The sequence below is a fragment of the Piliocolobus tephrosceles genome, chromosome 17 (assembly GCF_002776525.5).
Source record: "Piliocolobus tephrosceles isolate RC106 chromosome 17, ASM277652v3, whole genome shotgun sequence".
NCBI lineage: Eukaryota > Metazoa > Chordata > Mammalia > Primates > Cercopithecidae > Piliocolobus > Piliocolobus tephrosceles.
The window spans coordinates 27,486,576-27,503,974 of record NC_045450.1 but is presented as its reverse complement, the minus strand read 5'-3'; the positions used below and the strand labels follow the sequence as shown (position 1 = coordinate 27,503,974).

Below are 17,399 nucleotides of genomic sequence, written 5' to 3'. Positions count from 1 at the left end.
AATTGCTTGATTGCGGCTCACCGCAACCTCCACCTCCCGGGTTCAAGTGATTCTCCCGTGTCAGCCTCCTGAGTAGCTGGGATTACAGGCACCCACCATCATGCCCGGCTAGTTTTTTTGTATTTTTGTAGAGACAGGGTTTCACCATGTTGGCCAGGTTGGTCTCGAACTCCTGACCTCAGGTGATCTGCCTGCCTCAGCCTCCCAAATTGCTGGGATTATAGGCATGAGCCACTGTGCCTGGCCAAATTTTGGTCTTTTCTTTTCTTTTTTTATTTTATTTTTTTCTTTTTTTTTTTTTTTGAGACAGGGTCTCACTCTGTTGCCCAGGCTGGAGTGCAGTGGCAAGATCATAGCTCACAACAGCTTTGAACACTTCAGCTCAGGTGATCCTCCCACTTTAGCCTCCCAAGTAGCTGGGACTTTTTATGCACCACCACGCCTGGCTAATCTGTCTTTATTTTTTATTTTTTTGTAGAGATGGGTCTCACTATGGTGCCCAGGCTGGTTTCAAACTCCTGGCCTCAAGCCATCCTCCTACCTCGGCCTCCCAAAGTGCTGGGATTACAGGTGTGAGCCACAGACCATGCCCAGAAAAATAATATATTTATTTCTTTTCTTTCTTTTTTTTTTTTTGACAGAGTCTCGCTCTGTTGCCCAGGCTGGAATGCAGTGGCATGATCTTGGCTCACTGCAACTTCCACCTCCCAGGTGTAAGCCTCAGCCTCCCAAGTAGCAGGGATTACAGGTGCACACCACCATGCCTGGCTAATTTTTGTATTTTTAGTGGAGACGGGGTTTCACCATGTTGGCCAGGCTGGTCTTGAACTCCTGACCTCAAGTGATCTGCCCGCCTTGGCTTCCCAAAGTGCTGGGATTACAGGCATGAGCCACTGCACCAGGCCAATATTTCTAAAGTAAAGGCAACCATTAGGTTTCCTTCGTGGCTCTCCGGGATAAGAAAGGAGGCAGGACTAAGGGAGACACTGTGCAGTGTGACAGTCGGTGAGTTTAGCAAGAGGGTGTCCATGACCTGGGTGCAGGGGGCCTGCAGTGAAGGGAGGGGGACACTCTGGCCAAGAAGCCTGCTGAGTTCTGTCTCTTGTGCTCTCTTCCCACGGTGCTTGCTCAACCCCAGCCCTGCCTGCCTCCAGAAGAACTTGCTGAAGGCAGGTGAGGATGAGGCTGGAGTTCAAGCCAATTTCAGAGGAAAATGATGGACAGTGTTGAGCCCTGCTTTGTCCAGAGTGGGGAGGCTTTTGCACCAGTCACCCAGTCATTCAGTAAATATTGACTGAATATCGACTATAGATTGTGGGATACAACCAGGACCAAGGTCAATGAGCTGTGACTTCACAGCCTCATAGGGAAGACAGACAAATATACAGACAACCCTCATCCAGGGAAACTGACGTGGGGACAGGGGATGGTCAGAAAGCCATGGGAACTCAGGGTCCTATGAGGCAGGAGGAAACAAAGATTAACACCTTACTTCCCAGAAGAGGAGCTATCTCAGCTGAAACCTGAAAGATGAGGAGGAGTTAGCCAGGTCAAGCATGGGGGCAAGTGTATTCCAGGCAGAGGTGTGTGCCAAGGCTGGGAGGCAGTCCAGAGCATGGCATATTCAGAAATCATTCTACCAGCCTGGTCAACATGAAGAAACCCTGTCTAAAAAAAAAAAGTTAACCAGGAGTGGTCGCACGCACCTGTAGTCTCAGCTACTCAGGAGGCCGAGGCAGGATGATTGCTTGAGCCCAGGAGTGTGAGGCTTCAGTGAGCAGAGATCAAGCCACTATACTGCAGCCTGAGTGACAGAGTGAGACCCTGCCTCAAAAAAAAAAAAAAAAGAAAAGAAAAAGAAAGAAAAAAATCATTCTACCAAGAGGACGCCTGCACTGTGTGTTTATTGCAGCACTATTCACAATAGCAAAGACACAGAATCAACCTAGGTGCCCATCAACAGTGGACTGGATAAAGAAACTGTGATACGTATATGCCATGGAATAGTATGCAGCCACAAAAAAGATGAAATTATATCCCTTGCAGCAGCATGGATGCAGCTGGAGGCCATTATCCTACCTGAATTAATGCAGAAACAGAAAAACAAATACCACATGTCGTCATAAGTGGGAGCTAAACATTGGGTACCTATGGACATAAAGATGAGAATAATAAACACTGGGGACTCCTAAAAATGGGAGGGAGGGAAAAGGTCGAAAAACTACCTATTGCTGGCACAGTGGCTCACGCCTGTAATCCCAGCACTTCAGGAGGCCGAGGTGGGAGAATTGCTTGAGGCCAGGAGTTCGAGACCAGCCTGGCCAACATGGCGAAACCCCATATCTACTAAAAATACAAAAATAATTAGGTGGGCTTGGTGGCACGCATCTGTAATTCCAGCTAGTCAGGAGGCTGAGGCACAAGAATCACTTGAACCTGGGAGGCAGAGGTTGCGATGACCTGAGATCATGCCACTGCACTCCAGCCTGGGCAACAGAGTGAAACTCCATCTCGGAAGAAAAAAAAAAAGAAAATTGAGGCTGGGTGCTATAATCCCAGCACTTTGGGAGGCCAAGGCAGGAGGATCCCTTGAGCCCCGGAGTTCAAGACCAGCCTGGGCAACATAGTGAAATCCTATTTCTACCAAAAAAAAACAAAAAAAAATTAGTTGGGCGTGGTGACTTGATCATGCAGTCCCAGCTACTTGGGAGGCTGAGGCGAGAGGATCGCTTGAGCCTGGGAGGTCGATGCTGCACCGAGCTATGATTGCACCACTGCACTCCAGCCTAGGCAACAGAGTGAAATGCTGTCTCAAAAAGAAAAGAAAGAAAGAGAGAAAGAGAGAAAAGAAAAGAAAAGAAAAGAAAAGAAAAGAAAAGAAAAGAAAAGAAAAGAAAGAAAGAAAGAAAGAAAGAAAAAGAAAGAAAAGAAAGAAAAGAAAGAAATAAAAGAAAACAAAGAACATTAAACCAACAGATCTTTTTATTCTTATTTTTTTACAGATGTGATTCTCTGTCACCGAGGTTGGAGTGTAGCAGCACAATCATGGCTCACTTGAACCTTGAACTCCTGGCCTCCAGTGATCCTCCCACCTTGGCTTCCCAAATTGCTGGGATTACAGGCATGAGGCCCCAAACCTGGCCTAACAGGTCTCAATTTGGGGCTCATTAGGTGAGAGATAAGGATTCAGGATGATTCCTAGGCTTCTGTGTTGAGCAGACCATCTAGAGGAATAATGGGACCATCCACTGAGACGAAAAGATGGGACCAGAGCAGGTCTGGAGTAAGACTCCATTTATGATCCATTGCCTTGGAGATGTATTTGGACATCACAAACAGACATCTCAGAGTCTGGAGCTCCGAGGAGAGGTCTGGGCTGGAAATATACATTTGTGAGTCACTGGCATATAGATGGTATTTAAAGCCACGAGTATGGATGAGATCACCTAAGCAGAGAATATAGATAGCAAGACAAGGCCCCAGGCTGAGTTGGCTGGAGAAGGAGTCCTGAGAATTGGTGAGTGTGGCTCCGGGGCTCTGAGTCAGGGACAGGTGCACCTGCTGGGAGGCAGACAGAATGGAAAGAGAGAGAACCATTTGATTTGACAGATTATGAGCCCTTTCATGGACTTGATCAAAGCGGCTTCAGTGGATCGGTGGGCACAAAGCCAGATTAGAAGAGGTCGAAGAATTGGCCGGGCGCGGTGGCTCATGCCTGTAATCCCAGCACTTTGGGAGGCAGAGGCAGGCAGATCACCTGAGGTCAGGAGTTTGAAACCAGCTTGGCCAACGTGGCGAAACCCCATCTCTACCAAAAATACAAAAATTAGCTGGGCGTGGTGGTGGGTGCCTATAATCCCAGCTACTCAGGAGGCCAAAGTGGGAGAATCATTTGAACCCGGGAGACAGAGGTTGCGGTGAGCCAAGATCACGCCACTGCACTCTAGTCTGGGTGACTGAATGAGACTCCATCTCAAAAAAAGAAGAGATCGAAGAGTCCATTAAAGGTGAGGGAGTGGAGACAGCAGGTGTAGATGACCCAGAGTTGCCCGTCTACTCTAGAATGATGCGCACCTGTGAGTTCTCTCCCTTGTCACTCTTGAGGGCAAGGACCATGCCCTGGTGATTTCTGAGCCATAAATGGAGTCCGACCAGTGCATAGCAGGAGCTCAGCACATTTATGTCATGGATGGATAAATGGATGAATGGATAATGCATTGTTTGGGTTGAAACGGCCTTTTCTGGTAGAGATAGTAGCTGTATGTTTTTGAAGCATTTAAGAAAACAAAAAAAAGTCAACCCCAAAGGCCATAGGCTCTGTGTCCCTTCTCCCAGCTAACCTCAAGGAGCAGTTGCGTGTGGGCCTGGGGCACAAGCCCTGGCCCAGCATCAGGAACCAGGTTATTTATTTATTTATTGAGATAGAGTCTCAAGTGTCACCCAGGCTGGAGTGCAGTGGCGTGATCTCGGCTCACTGCAACCTCCACCTACTGGGCTCAAGTGATTCTCCTGCCTTAGAGTCCTGATTAGCTGGGACTATAGGCGCGCATCACCACGCCTGGCTAATTTTTTTTTTCTTTTTTTTTTTTTTGAGATGAAGTTTCACTCTGTCACCCAGGCTGGAGTGCAGTGGTACAATTTAGGCTCACTGCAACCTCTCTCTCCTGGGTTCAAGCAGTTCTCCTGTCTCAGCCTCCTGAGTAACTGGGACTACAGGCGCATGCTACCATGCCTGGCTAATTTTTGTAATTTTTAGTAAAGATGGGGTTTCACCATATTGGTCACTCTGGTCTTGAACTCCTGACCTCAGGTGATCCACCCGCCTTGGCCTCCCAAAGTGCTGGGATTACAGGTGTGAGCCACCACGCCCAGCCTTTTTTTGGATTGTTAGTAGAGACAGGATTTCATCATGTTGGGCAGGCTGGTCTCGAACTCCTGGCCTCAAGTGATCCACCCATCTCGGCCTCCCAAAGTGCTGGGATCATAGGCATAAGCACCGCGCCTGACCCAAAAACCACCTTACTCAGTCCCTTCTGCCGCCTCTCACATGCCCTGTGGCTTTGGATAAATCCCTTCCTCTTTCTTATAAGTGACCTGCGTGGCGGCTCACAACTGTCATCCCAGCATTTTGGGAGGCCAGAGTGGGAGGATCACTTATGCCCAGAAGTTTGAGACCAGCCTGGGCAACATAGCAAGACCCCGTCTCTACAAAGAAAAAAATAAGTAGGCTGGGCACAGTCGCTCATGCCTGTAATCCCAGCACTGTAGGAGACCGCGAAGGGCAGATCACTTGAGGTCAGGAGTTTGAGACCAGACTGGCCGACACGATGAAACCCCGTCTATACTAAAAAAAACTACAAAAATTAGCCAGGTATGGTGGCACATGCTTTTAATCCCAGCTACTCGGGAGACTGACGCAGGAGAATCGCTTGAACCAAGGAGGCCGAGGTTGCAGTGAGCCAAGATCGCGCCACTGCACTCCAGGATGGCCAACAGAGCGAAACTCCATCTCAAAAAAACAAAACAAAACAAAAAATAAGCAGGTGTGGTGGTGCACGCCCGTCGTGCCAGCTACTTGGGAGGCTGAGGTGAGAGGATCGCTTGAGCCCAGGAGGTCGAGGCTGCACTCCAGCCTGGGTGGCAGACAGAGCAATATCCTGTCTCAAAAAAAAAAAAAAAAAAAAAGGAAGCCATCAGCGCAGCACAGGGGAAGCAGCCTACGTGTGAGCCAGTCCCATAGAGATTGGTTTCCCTCCTTCCCCATCCCTGCCCCGCCGCCCCTCTTTTTTTTCTCTCTCTCTCTGGGCCTTTTACTTGTTTAGGAACTCGAAGCGGTTCATGGCAAGTACCCCGAGTCCTAGCCCACCTGTTCTCTGCATAGAGTTGCTGCAGAGCACCTCACACGCGCACAGATACACGCCTGGCTTTGGGGGAAGTCGCGACACTGGGTCTGCAGAGTCCGCTGAGCACGCGTCTTCGTCGTGAAACTAAGGAGACCCTGGAGTGTCCTTGGGCTTGGGTGGGATGGAACATGCCCGTGACAGACAGGTCCACCTGCCAATCAGAAGGGAGCTCTCCTTAGCCGACATTCGGACCGCAGGAGTGGAAATGGCTGTTGGGAGGTGGCAGAGAGGGGAGATGGGGTGGCCACAGGGGAGCTGCCGGCCACAGAAGAGGAAACGGAGGTGCAAGGAGCGGAGTCTGTGAAGGATGGGTGAATGGCCAAGAGATGTGCCTCGGAAAGGGCCTAGAGACTTCCTCTGACCAACCCCCGACGGCCATTCCCAGCCATCCGTTTTCCTGCAGCCTCAGATGCAACCTGTGGAAGACGCGGGAGGAAGCCCGGGAGTCCGCCCGGCGGCGCCTTCCCTAGGGTGGGAGCGGGGACTCAGGCGCGGACGCTGCTGCCACCTAGTGGGAGAAGCCTGCTACTCCTCTCGGTTCCTAACCCCAGGGTAGTTCCCAGCTGAGCACTGAGGCAGGATGGGGGAGGATGGGGAGAGCCCTGTGCCCCTTGATCTGCGGACACGATGCGAGGGGGAGCCTCAGAGAGGAACCCCAGCCCCCAGGAAGTGTGCACTGCCCACACTACATTTCCCCTCTGTGCCATGATTTCCTCCCGTGTATAAGGGAGGCAAGAGTACCTGATTCTGGGCTGGGCTTGGTGGCTCATGCCTGTAATCCCAACACGTTGGGAGGCCGAAGCGGACGGATCATCTGAGTTCAGGAATTCAAGACCAGCCCGGCCAACATGGTGAAACCCCATCTCTACTAAAAATACAAAAATTGGCCGGACAGTGGTGGTGAGTGTCTATAATCCCACTATTCAGGAGGCTGAGGCAGGAGAATCGCTTGAACCCAAGAGGCGGAGGTTGCAGTGAGCTGAGATTGTGCCTCTGCCCTCCAGCCTGGCCAACAGAGTGAAACTTCATCTCAAAAAAAAAAAAAAAAAAAAAAAACAAAGGCCGGGCGCAGTGGCTCACGCCTGTAATCTCAGTACTTTGGAAGGTCGAGGCCGGCGGATCACGATGTCAGGAGATCGAGACCATCCTGGCTAAGACGGTGAAACGCCATCTCTACTAAAAATACAAAAAAATTAGCGGGGCGTTTTGGTGGGCGCCTGTAGTCTCAGCTACTTGGGAGGCTGAGGCAGGAGAATGGCGTGAACCCGGGAGGCAGAGTTTGCAGTGAGCTGAGATTGTGCCACTGCACTCCAGCCTGGGCGACTGAGCAAGACCCCGTCTCAAAAAAAAAAAAAAAAAAAAAAAAAGAGTACCTGCCTCTGAGGGTCAGTACAAGGGTAAATGAACCATTTGTGCAAGGAACTTGGCCATAAATGGGGTCCAGCCAGCATAGTAACAGGTGTCAAATAAATGCTACCCACTGGGCATGGTGGCTCACGCTTGTATTCCCAGCACTTTGGGAGGCTGAAGCTGGAGGATCATCTGAGGCCAGGAGTTCGACACTAGCCTGGGCAACATAACAAGACCTCATCTCTATTAAAAAATGCAAAGATTAGCCAGGCATGGTGGCACATGCTTGTGGTCCCAGCTACTCAGGAGGCTGACTTGGGAGGATCACTTGAGGCCAAGAGTTGCAGGCTGCAGTGATCATACCACTGTACTCCAGCCTGGGTGACAGAGTGAGACCCTGTCTCTGAAAAGACATAAAATAGGCCGGGCACTCTGGGAGGCCGAGGCGAGCAGATCACCTGAGGTGAGTAGTTCGAGACCAGCCTGACCAACATAGTGAAACCCTGTCTCTACTAAAAATACAAAAATTAGCCGGGTGTGGTGGCAGGCAGCTGTAATCCTAGCTACTCAGGAGGTTGAGACAGGAGAATCACTTGAACCCGGGAGGCGGAGGCTGTAGTGAGCCAAGATCGCGCCACTGCACTCCTGCCTGGGTGACAGACGGAGACCCTGTCTCCAAAAAAATGAAAATAAATAAAACAAATGCTACCTGTGGTTGATCCAAGGGGTAACTGGAGGTGTGTGGCCCGGTGCCGCCACCCCAAATTGTGCCTGTTGTCTAAACACAGCTTGCTTTAGTTCTGGCTTTCAGCAAGATGGCCCTGCCACATCTCTCCTCTTTGTAAACGCTGGGGCTGCCACCATTATGGTTTTATCATCAGCGACATTCCAGAGGATGAAGACTCCCCTGGTCCCAATCTGTCCTCTCCTCTCCTCTTCTGATGAGGGCGAGGGGTGGGGAAGGGGTCCCAGCTCCTAGCACTTTCTCCCCTCACCCCAGAGCGCCATCAGAACAGCTCTGGGCTGTGACATCACAGAGCCCCCACCTCATGATAGAAGTCATGAAGTTGTGGCCATGGGTGCTGGTGTGGGTGTGGCTGGCTGCAATAGGGGCCATAGACACTGGTGAGAAGCTGTCTTGGGAGCAGCAGGAAGGCAGGCAGCTCTAGGGGCATAAAGGGTGATGCCCACTTAGGGACTGGGAAGCCAACCCTGCACCCTCTCCTTTTCTCTCCACTCTTCTTTCCCATCCTGCTGGTCCCACCCACCCCCCGACAACCATGGGCTTTGTCATGGTGCACCCAGCTGACCCTGAGGGAAATCAAGACCCTCCACAGCCTCCACAATGAGGCTGGGTGGTCTCACAGGGTCCCAAGCCAGCTTCAGCCTTCAGAGATAAAGGCAGGGGTCAGCTTGGCTGTTGCCACAGACTTTGCTTGGATCCTAGCACCCAGACCCAAGCGTGCCACGGCGTCAGCCCTGGGAACAGAGTCTCCGCGCTTCTTAGACAGGCCTGACTTCTTCGATTATCCAGACTCGGACCAAGCCAGGCTCCTGGCTGTGGCCCAGCTTATTGGAGAGAAACCCATCATGTTCGTTAACTCAGGTATGAACCAGCTAGAGAAGGGACCTCCCTCCCCGTCAGGGCCTGGAGGAGAGCAGCCCCCGACCCTTCCACTGGGCCATCAGAAGGGAATTAAGGGTCCCGCTTGTCTAGCAGGTTCCAGCCCCGGGCTCTTCCATCACATCCTGGTAGGCTTCCTGGTGGTGGTGTTCTTCTTTCTCCTTTTCCAGTTCTGCACCCACATGTAAGGCCTGCCCCCTTCCTCCAACCCCACCCACCACCACCTTCCTTGGGAGCAGCTGAAGACCCCAGTTCTAGTGGGGCAGGGTGTGACCTCTCCCCTCTGATCTCCATGCCCCACAGAAACTTCCAGAAAGGGGCCTAAAGAGCCGGACAGGGGCCTCGGACTCAACCTGAGCACCCACACCCACCTCCTCTCCTGTCGATGAGCAAAAGTTCCCCACTTTTCTCCTCCCTGATTGCCCAGCGAGGAGCTGGGGATCCCGCTCCCTGTGCGTTTCCCACAGCCCAAGCCCCCCACCTCCTCCCTTCCCAGCCCCAAAGAACTTGATGGTGAGGGCCTTGGTGGCGTTCACGCAGATCGTCTTTTATTAGCGGTCTGTAAAGCACCTCCCAGGGTCCCCCGACCCCAGATTGGAGGAAGCCTTGAGAGGTCAGTAGCACCAGGGACATGGCAGGGCCCGAGGGCGCGATGTGCAGCCGATGGTGAGGGACTGGGCGCCCTCGCCTGCCCCCGGGGTTGTCAGCACTGGGAAGGCTTAGGGGTAGCAGCCACCTCTCTCCCTCAACCCAACAGACTAGTTCAAATTTGGGTAAATAAATAAAATAAATAAGATTCCTCAAGCTGGCCTACCCTGGAGAGGAGCCGTGGTTGCAGCCGGCCACTCGGGAGGCCCGAGGGCCAGCCGGGTTAGTTGGGGCGTCCTCTCCTCTCGGGTGATGGGGAGCCCTGGGGGGTGGCAGCAGAGGGGCTGGGATGGCCTTGGCAGAGGCACCTCCCCACATTCTGACTCCTGGTCCCCTTGAAACCCTGTCGGTCTCCCTCCCCACAAGCCCTCCTGCCCTCAGTGGGTGGGAGGTGGTGCTCCCTCCCCTCCTGCAGCGCAGGGGTGTGCAGGAAGGGGGCACATGAGGAGAAGAGGTTCCTTCTCCCCCCGCTCAGTCCCCGTGGTATGGGGCCTCTTCCCTTTCAGGGTCATCGTCAGTCCTGGGGTTGTCCGGGCAAGAGGACCCTGGCTCCCACACCCAGCCATCAGCCCCAGAGCCCTGTCTCCACGGGGGTGGGGTGGGGAGGGGGAGGGTCCTGGCCCCCGGCCTCAGTCCTGGGCCTGGCAGGCCGGGGGTGGCCGGGAGCGGGGCCAGAAGAGGCGGCAGGCCCCACGGCAGATGAGGAAGAACCAGTAGAGCTGAGGCGCCAGGAGCAGCGCAGCGCCCAGGTTGACGTGGGCGGGGATGGCCAGGGGCACGGCCAGCAGAGGCAGGCCGGCGTGGCGCCCGTAGGCCCAGTACAGGTACGGGAAGAGCAGCACCCGGCAGCACAGGAAGCTGAGCAGCATCAGGGCCCCGTTCACCTTGTGCAGCAGCGTGTGCTGCTGCTTGTACTGAGGGGACATGGACACCGTGGCCGCGGCGGCAGGAGGGCTCAGCCCCCCTTGGCCCTCTCCCTGCCTCCCTGCAACCCTAGCAGGAAGCTCCTCCCAGACAAGACACTTTGCCAGGACACAAGCACCCGCTCAAAAGGCAAGGGGTGAGGGTGGGAATGACGAAGGGGCCAGAGCCCTTGGCAGCAACCCTGAAGGTCCCTCCCCTTCCCGTGCCCTCCCTATCGGGCTCCCGCACCCTCCCGTGCTCACTCACCTGGATGAGGATCTTGCCAAGGCAGACGAAGGGTGTGCTGACCTCTGCCATCAACATGCAACCCAGAAAGAAGTCTCCCTTCCCCTGTCGCCACACCTGAGCACACAGGCAGGAAGGTGAGGAGCTGGGGCTCCCCCTGGGTTCTTAGGCAGCCCCCACCCTTCCTCTTTCCCCTCTATCACTTTTGGAGATGCTTGACTCTGAATGTCAAAACACCTGGGTGCAGGGCTGGGCGCGGTGGTTCACACCTGTAATCCTAGCACTTCAGGAGGCCGAGGTAGAGTTTGAGACTAGCCTGGCCAACATGGTGAAACCCCATCTCTACTAAAAATACCAAAAAAATTAGCCAGGCATGTTGGCAGGCACCTGTAATCCCCACTACTGGGGTGGCTGAGGTGGGAGAATCACTTGAACTCAGGAGGCGGAGGTGGCAGTGAGCCGAGATCACACCACTGCACTCCAGCCTGAGCGACACAGAGAGACTCCGTCTTGGAAAGAGAAAAAAGAGAAAGAACACCTGGGTGCAGGAGCAGGTGCATGACTTGGCTGCATCCCTCTCACAGTCCTGCAGAAAGACTGTGTTCCTTATGTAACAGGTGAGGAAACTGAGGCTCAGAGATGTGCAACCACAGATCCAAAGTGCTGCAGCCGGGCATTGTCCAGCCCGGGGCCAGGCTGCCCCCACACCCTGGTGCCCCTGGGCTGGTGCTCAGTGAACCCTGCCTGTCCACAGCTTTCCCTGGAAACGTGCTGGGTCTGCTTGGCTGCCAGTACCCAGACCCAGGGCTTCCCAGGTTCCTGCCAGCACCAGTGGGACCAAGGAGCAGGCCCCCCACACCCCTCCCTCCCGGCTCCCCGGGACTCACCACCGAGAGCGGGAAGCACACCAGCACCATGGCGGCGTGGTGGAGCACCATGAGGAACTCCTTGTGCAGGTAGCCACGTGCTATGGCCCATGTGCTGCCCGGGGCTCTGGCCACTCCGTCATCCCCTCCATGCCCTTTGACCTGGTGCTTGTGCCAGTGACAGAGAAACATGGCGTAGATGTCGTAGATGAAGTAGGGCACAGCAAACTGCGTGTAGGCAGAGGATAGCCAGTGTCTGTTGGGCAGAGAGACGGGGGGGGGGGGGGGGGTGGGGGTGGGGAGCAGGGAGGAAAAGGGACCCCAGTGAGCGGGGGCGGATCTCAGGGGTCGGCACGGCAGCCCTGGACAGCAGTGGAGTCTCGGGTACAGATGAGGGATCCAGAGGGTAGAGGGTGAGAAACTTGCCCGAGCTCACGCAGTCACGCAGCTAGTAAGCGATGGTGCTGGCATTCAAACCCGTGGCCTCAGAACCCACCCATGTTCTTCTGTCTCTGCAGTACAGTGGGGAGAAAGGAAAAGAACAGAAGATGCCCACAGACCAAAAGGCACAGATAGAGTGCCAAGATAAGCCCAGGCCAGGCAGGTGGGACCTTCCTTGCCATGGTTACTTGTCCTAACCTTACCATGAAGTTAGGACCAGCAACAGCTGAATGGGTGAAAGTGCTGGAGAGAGAGGTCACAGGGGTGGACCCCCGTTCCTGCCTCCTGAGGCAGGCGCTCTTCCAAACTTCCCATGCATGCACTTATTTACCCCTCCCAAAACCCTGTAAAAGGTAGGTGTGGCCATAACCCCCACCGTACAGGTGAGGAAGTGAGTCACAGACGGGCTGGGTAACCTGGCCAAGGAAGGGACATGGGCAGTGGCTCCACAGCCCTCACTGTCATCCTCACTGTCCCCAGAAGATCCAAGAGGCATCAGAGACAGGCCCTGTTGGCAAGTGAGGGGTCTTGTCAGCGCTGTTCGCCCTGCCCCAAAGTGACCCCATCTCTTTTCTGTTTTGTGTTGTTTCTCAGGGACAGCCAAGCGTTAAGGGGAAAATGCAGAACAAAAGGAGCCAAGGACAGAGAAAGTTCCATGTACTTGGAGAGTAAACAAAAATGAGAAATGGATGAATAGACAAGACAGCATTTTTCTTCTGGAGTCAGCACATTGGCAGTTTCTCTTAAATCCTGTAGTCCCGAGACTGGACTGGGGTGGGGGCGGAAGGTCAGAGAGGCAGGCCCTGGGGAGCTCGCCCACACGGAGGAGGAGGGATGAAAGCAGAGTCAGCCAGAAGTTATCACCAAACATGAGGCATGTGGAGGGAGCCGTGGAGAAGTTGGGGCTGAGGCCTCTGAGGTTGGGGAGCCTGAGGCAGGCAGCCTGTGAGTGAAGCCAGCTCATTCTCCAGCAGGGACGGTACCAGGGGAAAGGGAACCTGAGACTGTGATGCAGTGGTGTGGAGCTGCGGCCCAGAGGCAGGGAAAGATGAGAGGGGAGGAGCAGCTGCAGAGAATGCGAGGCAAGAACACAGGGAGAAAAGGACCAAGTGGCCTGGAGGAGTCAGGGAAGGAAGCTGCCCACAATGCAGGCCCAGCAGAGGTGATGGGAGATGGGGCCCGCTGGGCTGGTGCAGGAGACCAGGAGGGGCCACCAGGCCCTGGGCTGTCATGTGAGGTGTTAAATCCCATCCCCACCCTCTTGACAATTAGGTGCTCAGAAGTAGGAACAGCTGCTGCCCTGGATTAACCCGGATCCTCCCCACCTACCTGAGGATTAAAGCAGGGAGGAAGGACAGGAACAGACACAGGGGGCCTGGGGAGCAGGGTGGGTGCAGAAGCCAAAAGGTGACCTCTGCATGTGAAGGCTGGGGAGGAAGTGCTGGATCCCAGGCTCAGCTTGGAGAAGGGGTGGGGAGGGGCAGGCCAAGGCCAAGAAGCAGCCAAGTCCCTGGGCAGGGTGTGAAGAAAGAGTTAAGCCAAGAACTGTCCTCTGCAGCTGCCACTTAACTCAATTCCTCTCGATGAAGCCCTTCCAGGAAGGGCTGCTGCCTCACCACAAAAGAGGCAACTCATCTTCGGAAAAAGAGGAGGCGAACAGAAACAGGGCACCCCCCGTCAGGGGCGTCCAGAGAATGTCTCCTGGGACTCAGGGACTGCCACAGAAGGGAAGTGGCGCTGAAAGCTAAGAAGGGGGTGTTGTGGGCACCTCCAAGGCAACTTGCAATGGGCCACCCATGAGTCACCTAGGGCAGTCGTCAGCACCACGGACAGGGCCCCTCTCCTCTCCGTCCTCCGCCTCCTGCCCGCACACCTTTGGGCCTTTTTGGCAAGCACCAGACACTGCAGCAGCTGCCTGGCCACATTTTGACCTCTTCGCCCTCATCCCCTCCTGCACTGCCTGGCCGTGTGTGGCCTTGTGCATGTCATCTTTCCCCTCTCCTCTACCTCACGCATGGAGTGGGTGCCGGATGCCAGGATTCTGGGAGGGCCTGAGGGGTGAGCCCGGCATGAGGAGGGGGCACTCCATCTGGGTGCTGGAGGGAAATGGGATCTGCCTCCTGGGGCGGAAGGCAGGGAAGAGGTGGGGAACCCACGACAACACGGGAGACCTAGAAGCCAACTAGGAAGCGCTTTGAGGATCCTCTGTGATCCCCGCTCCTTCTCCCCCTGGTTCTGACCTTTAAGGACAGGACGGGATAAATTTATCCCCGGGTGTTGAGTTGCAGTTATTGCAGTGAACTTGCTCAGGTCCAAGTTAAGGGCTTGGGGACCACGGACAGAGTTCCCTCCAAGATGTGGGGTCTTCCAGGGTTATGTGTACACACCAACCACTGGCAACTGGGCAGGGGGGTTCTTGCGGCACTTACTGGTCATCGATGATGTGCTTGCAGGAGGTGGAGACGATGTAGCCGGCAGTGGAGGCCATGATGGCCTGGACAGAGGACACCAGCCTAGGGGAGAGAGGGAGGCATGCTAGAAGGGCAGAAGGGAAGAGGCGTGTGCCTTGATTTCTCCTCGTTGCTAATCTAGCGACTGCGCTTTGCATTCAGCCACTTCTCGGACCAGTCCTTGCCCGCCTTCTCCCAAGGCTGGGCTGGGCTGCCTGAAATGTGCCTCACCACAGGCACCTCACGGCTCTCTGGTCCACTCGGCTGCTGTTCCTCGGTCCACCCCACTCCTTGCCACCTTCTCCCTTCCCTACTTGTGGAAACTGAGTCTCTCTCGGGGTGGCAGGGTGTCCGTCCTGAGGTGAGACCCCACTGAGAGTGAGCTGCTGGCCCAGACCTCTCCCCACGAGGGGAGCCTGGGCCAGTTCTTGCCCCATTCAGCTGCCCAGTCATGACACGGGCCTCACTCTGGACCCTTTGTGACCCCGAGCTCCCCAGTCACTCTCCCACTGTCTCCTGACTGCCACTAGCCTTCACTCTGCACTCTGGCCCTGTTCTAGGGGTATACAGTTGCACCATCCACTCCTCCATCCCTGGCCCCCAAACACTCGCCCTGAATGACACCTAGCTGTCTGGCCCTGGCCTCGGTCCCTAATGTCTTATAGGAATGTCTTCACTGCATGCCGGCCCTGTTTTGGAGGGTGGGAGGGAGTACCAGGAAGAAGAGACAGGCAGGCTGAACACTAGTAGACCAGATGGCAGGGCTGGACGAGGTCTCCCAGGACAGTGAGCAAGGCAGGCAGTGAGAAGAGAGGAAGCCTGGGGGTAAAGCCCCCAACCCCCATAGGAACTCCCAATACCCACCCACTGAGGGTCCAGAGAAGTGCCAGGTCCCTCCCGTTCCCTGAGAAGCCCAAGAAGCAGAGAGGGGCTGAGGGGAAGGAAAGTGGTTTACCTGGCTGAGACAATGACCGCGTCAGCCTCCTCCCAGCGCAGCTGGGGCAGCCGCTGGAGCGTATTCTTGGAGAGGAGGAAGAGTCCGGGGAACACCACCCCCCCCGGCCACCATCGGGGTCAGCATGGTGGCTGAGGACTTGGGCAGGGAGGCAGGCGGGCCGTGAAGGGTCAGGGAGGCTGAGCGGAAGGAGTTAGGGGTGGAGAAGGGACGCCAAGCCCGGGAAGGAGGGAGAAAACGATGGGAAGGGGCACAAAGGGGACAGGGCGGCGACGGGATGGGGCCAGAGAGTCCAATGAAACTGGGGAGTCAGGAGGGGGCCAGTTGGGCAGAGACGGGGGAGGGGAGGATGGGAGAAGGGGAGCAGGAGCAGGCCAGTGAGGGATGGGGAGAGGCAAGGAGGGGATGGCTTGGTGAGGGACAGAGAGGAAGAGGGGACAGGAGGAGGATACAAATGGGGGAGGGGAGGGAGCCACCAGGCAGGTGGGGAGGGGAGGCTTACGTGAGAGGCTGGGAGGGCTCGAGGAGGCGGGGAGGGGGTGGGGGTGGGTCTGGGTGCCAGCCCCAAAGGAAGGAGGCAGGCAGGACGAGCGGAGGAGCAGGCAGGAGGGAGCGGAGGAGTAGCCAGGCAAGCGGTCAGCGGTCACCACCGCTCTCCCAGCTCCACTGCCTCCTCTTGCTGCCGCCCCGGTCCCCGCCACCCGGCACAGACACCGCACATGGCATCATAGAGACTCCGTGCCCAGCCCCCTGCCCCCTCGGTGGGGAGGGGGAGGGGGAGGGGAAGTGACCAGCTTGGGGAGGGCGGGGGAGGGGCAGGGAAATGATGGCACCGACCAGACACGACCAGACACCGAGAAACCGGACCTGCAGCGGCGTCTCCCCATGCAGCTCTGAGCCACAGCCTCGGCTGCGACAGAGATGGGGGGAGCAGAGAAAGAGGGAGGGGGAGGCCCTTAAAGGAACAGCAGCTGCGGCGGCACAGGGGGCTGCTAGGGACAGGGGCCGGCTCTTCTCTTGGGGAGGAAGGGGGCTTAGGGCTCCTTGGCCAGCTGGGAGGGGGCCCTGAGCCCCTACAGGGGCCTGACCCTGTTTCCCATCAGCACTTTGCAAATGCCTGGCATCTCCTCCCTCACCAAGCCATCCCTCTGTGGCCTGCCCCGGCTCCCAGCTTTGGGTGCCCACTCCAGCGAGACAGGCTTCCCCAGGAGAGGGAGCAGGAGCAAGTGGTGCTTTCTCAGAAGGAAGAGCTGAAGGAGGGGATGGGAGAAAAAATATCTCAACACAGTATCCTCAGACCCAGAGGCTCCCTCACCCTATGGCCGGGAAGGAAGCTGACATTGGCCAGAGGGGGCACCTGACTGTGCTGCAGGGCTGCCCATGTCCCGTCTGCTGCAGGAGCTCCGAGGGCGCTGTGCCTGTCCTTCCCACAGGGCCAGCAACGATCCTGAGGCTCCCCGAGGTCACCCAGTTCAGAAGTGGCAGAGCCCTCTCATTGCAGGTGTCGGAGGGGCAGGGAGTGGAAGAAGGGGGGAGTGGGGGGCGGGGGGCCTCTGCCTCTCAGGAAGCCCCAGGGAGCCCTAGGATGCCCAGGCCCTATTCTTCAGACAGCCAGCCCCTCCTGACCGCCCCTAAATTCCTACCCCTCTCTTTTTCATCAGTTTCCTTAATGCTCCTAGCTCCCCTTCCTCTGCAACTTCCACAAACAGCCTAGTTTCAGAGTGGGAAAGAACTGCGGGGTGGGCTGGTGCAAGCTCCTCACTGGGCCATAAGGAAAGTGAGGCCTGGGGACTGGGCCAGGGTCGCGCTGTGGGGTCGGAGCCAGAGGCACTGCCTCCTTTGACTTCTGCCCTCCCATCCTGATCCCAGCTGTCCTGTGGACTTCGGCATGACAAGGGCCTGTTATGCAAACTCCTTTGGTCTCCAAGCTCAATAATCAACCCTGTGGTTTGCCTTTCTCTGCCAGAGCCCACTCCTCGCCTCCCCAAAGAGAAAGGCCAGGGACTGGGATTT

At 55.9% G+C, this 17,399-nt stretch overlaps 3 protein-coding genes across 4 annotated transcripts in view; 1 reads left to right on the top strand and 2 right to left on the bottom strand.

The window, feature by feature from the left end:
- DOC2A (double C2 domain alpha) overlaps positions 1 to 181 on the bottom strand; it is a 39,036-nt gene extending 38,855 nt beyond the window's left edge. Inside the window, exon 1 of the mRNA XM_031934465.1 lies at positions 146 to 181. The gene's annotated coding sequence lies outside the window, so the exon portion shown is untranslated. The remainder of the gene's footprint in view (positions 1 to 145) is intronic.
- Positions 182 to 8,313: 8,132 nt separating this feature from the next.
- Positions 8,314 to 9,679, top strand: C17H16orf92 (chromosome 17 C16orf92 homolog). 2 transcript variants are annotated; one of them, XM_023191188.1, is made up of 4 exons: positions 8,314 to 8,378; positions 8,701 to 8,859; positions 8,974 to 9,061; positions 9,181 to 9,679. In XM_023191188.1, exons 1-4 carry the CDS (start codon positions 8,315 to 8,317, stop codon positions 9,200 to 9,202), a joined length of 333 nt encoding a protein of 110 aa, XP_023046956.1. In that variant the 5' UTR covers position 8,314; the 3' UTR covers positions 9,203 to 9,679. The 2 variants fall into 2 exon arrangements, with proteins under 2 accessions (XP_023046956.1, XP_023046955.1); XM_023191187.1 differs by having other exon boundaries at positions 8,621 to 8,859.
- Positions 9,400 to 15,512, bottom strand: LOC111525675 (ceramide synthase). The gene is given in 6 exon segments (XM_023191186.2): positions 9,400 to 10,439; positions 10,696 to 10,791; positions 11,562 to 11,796; positions 14,411 to 14,494; positions 15,387 to 15,490; positions 15,492 to 15,512. Coding segments are annotated over 6 exon segments (825 nt in total). The 3' UTR covers positions 9,400 to 10,154.
- Positions 15,513 to 17,399: the final 1,887 nt, after the last annotated feature.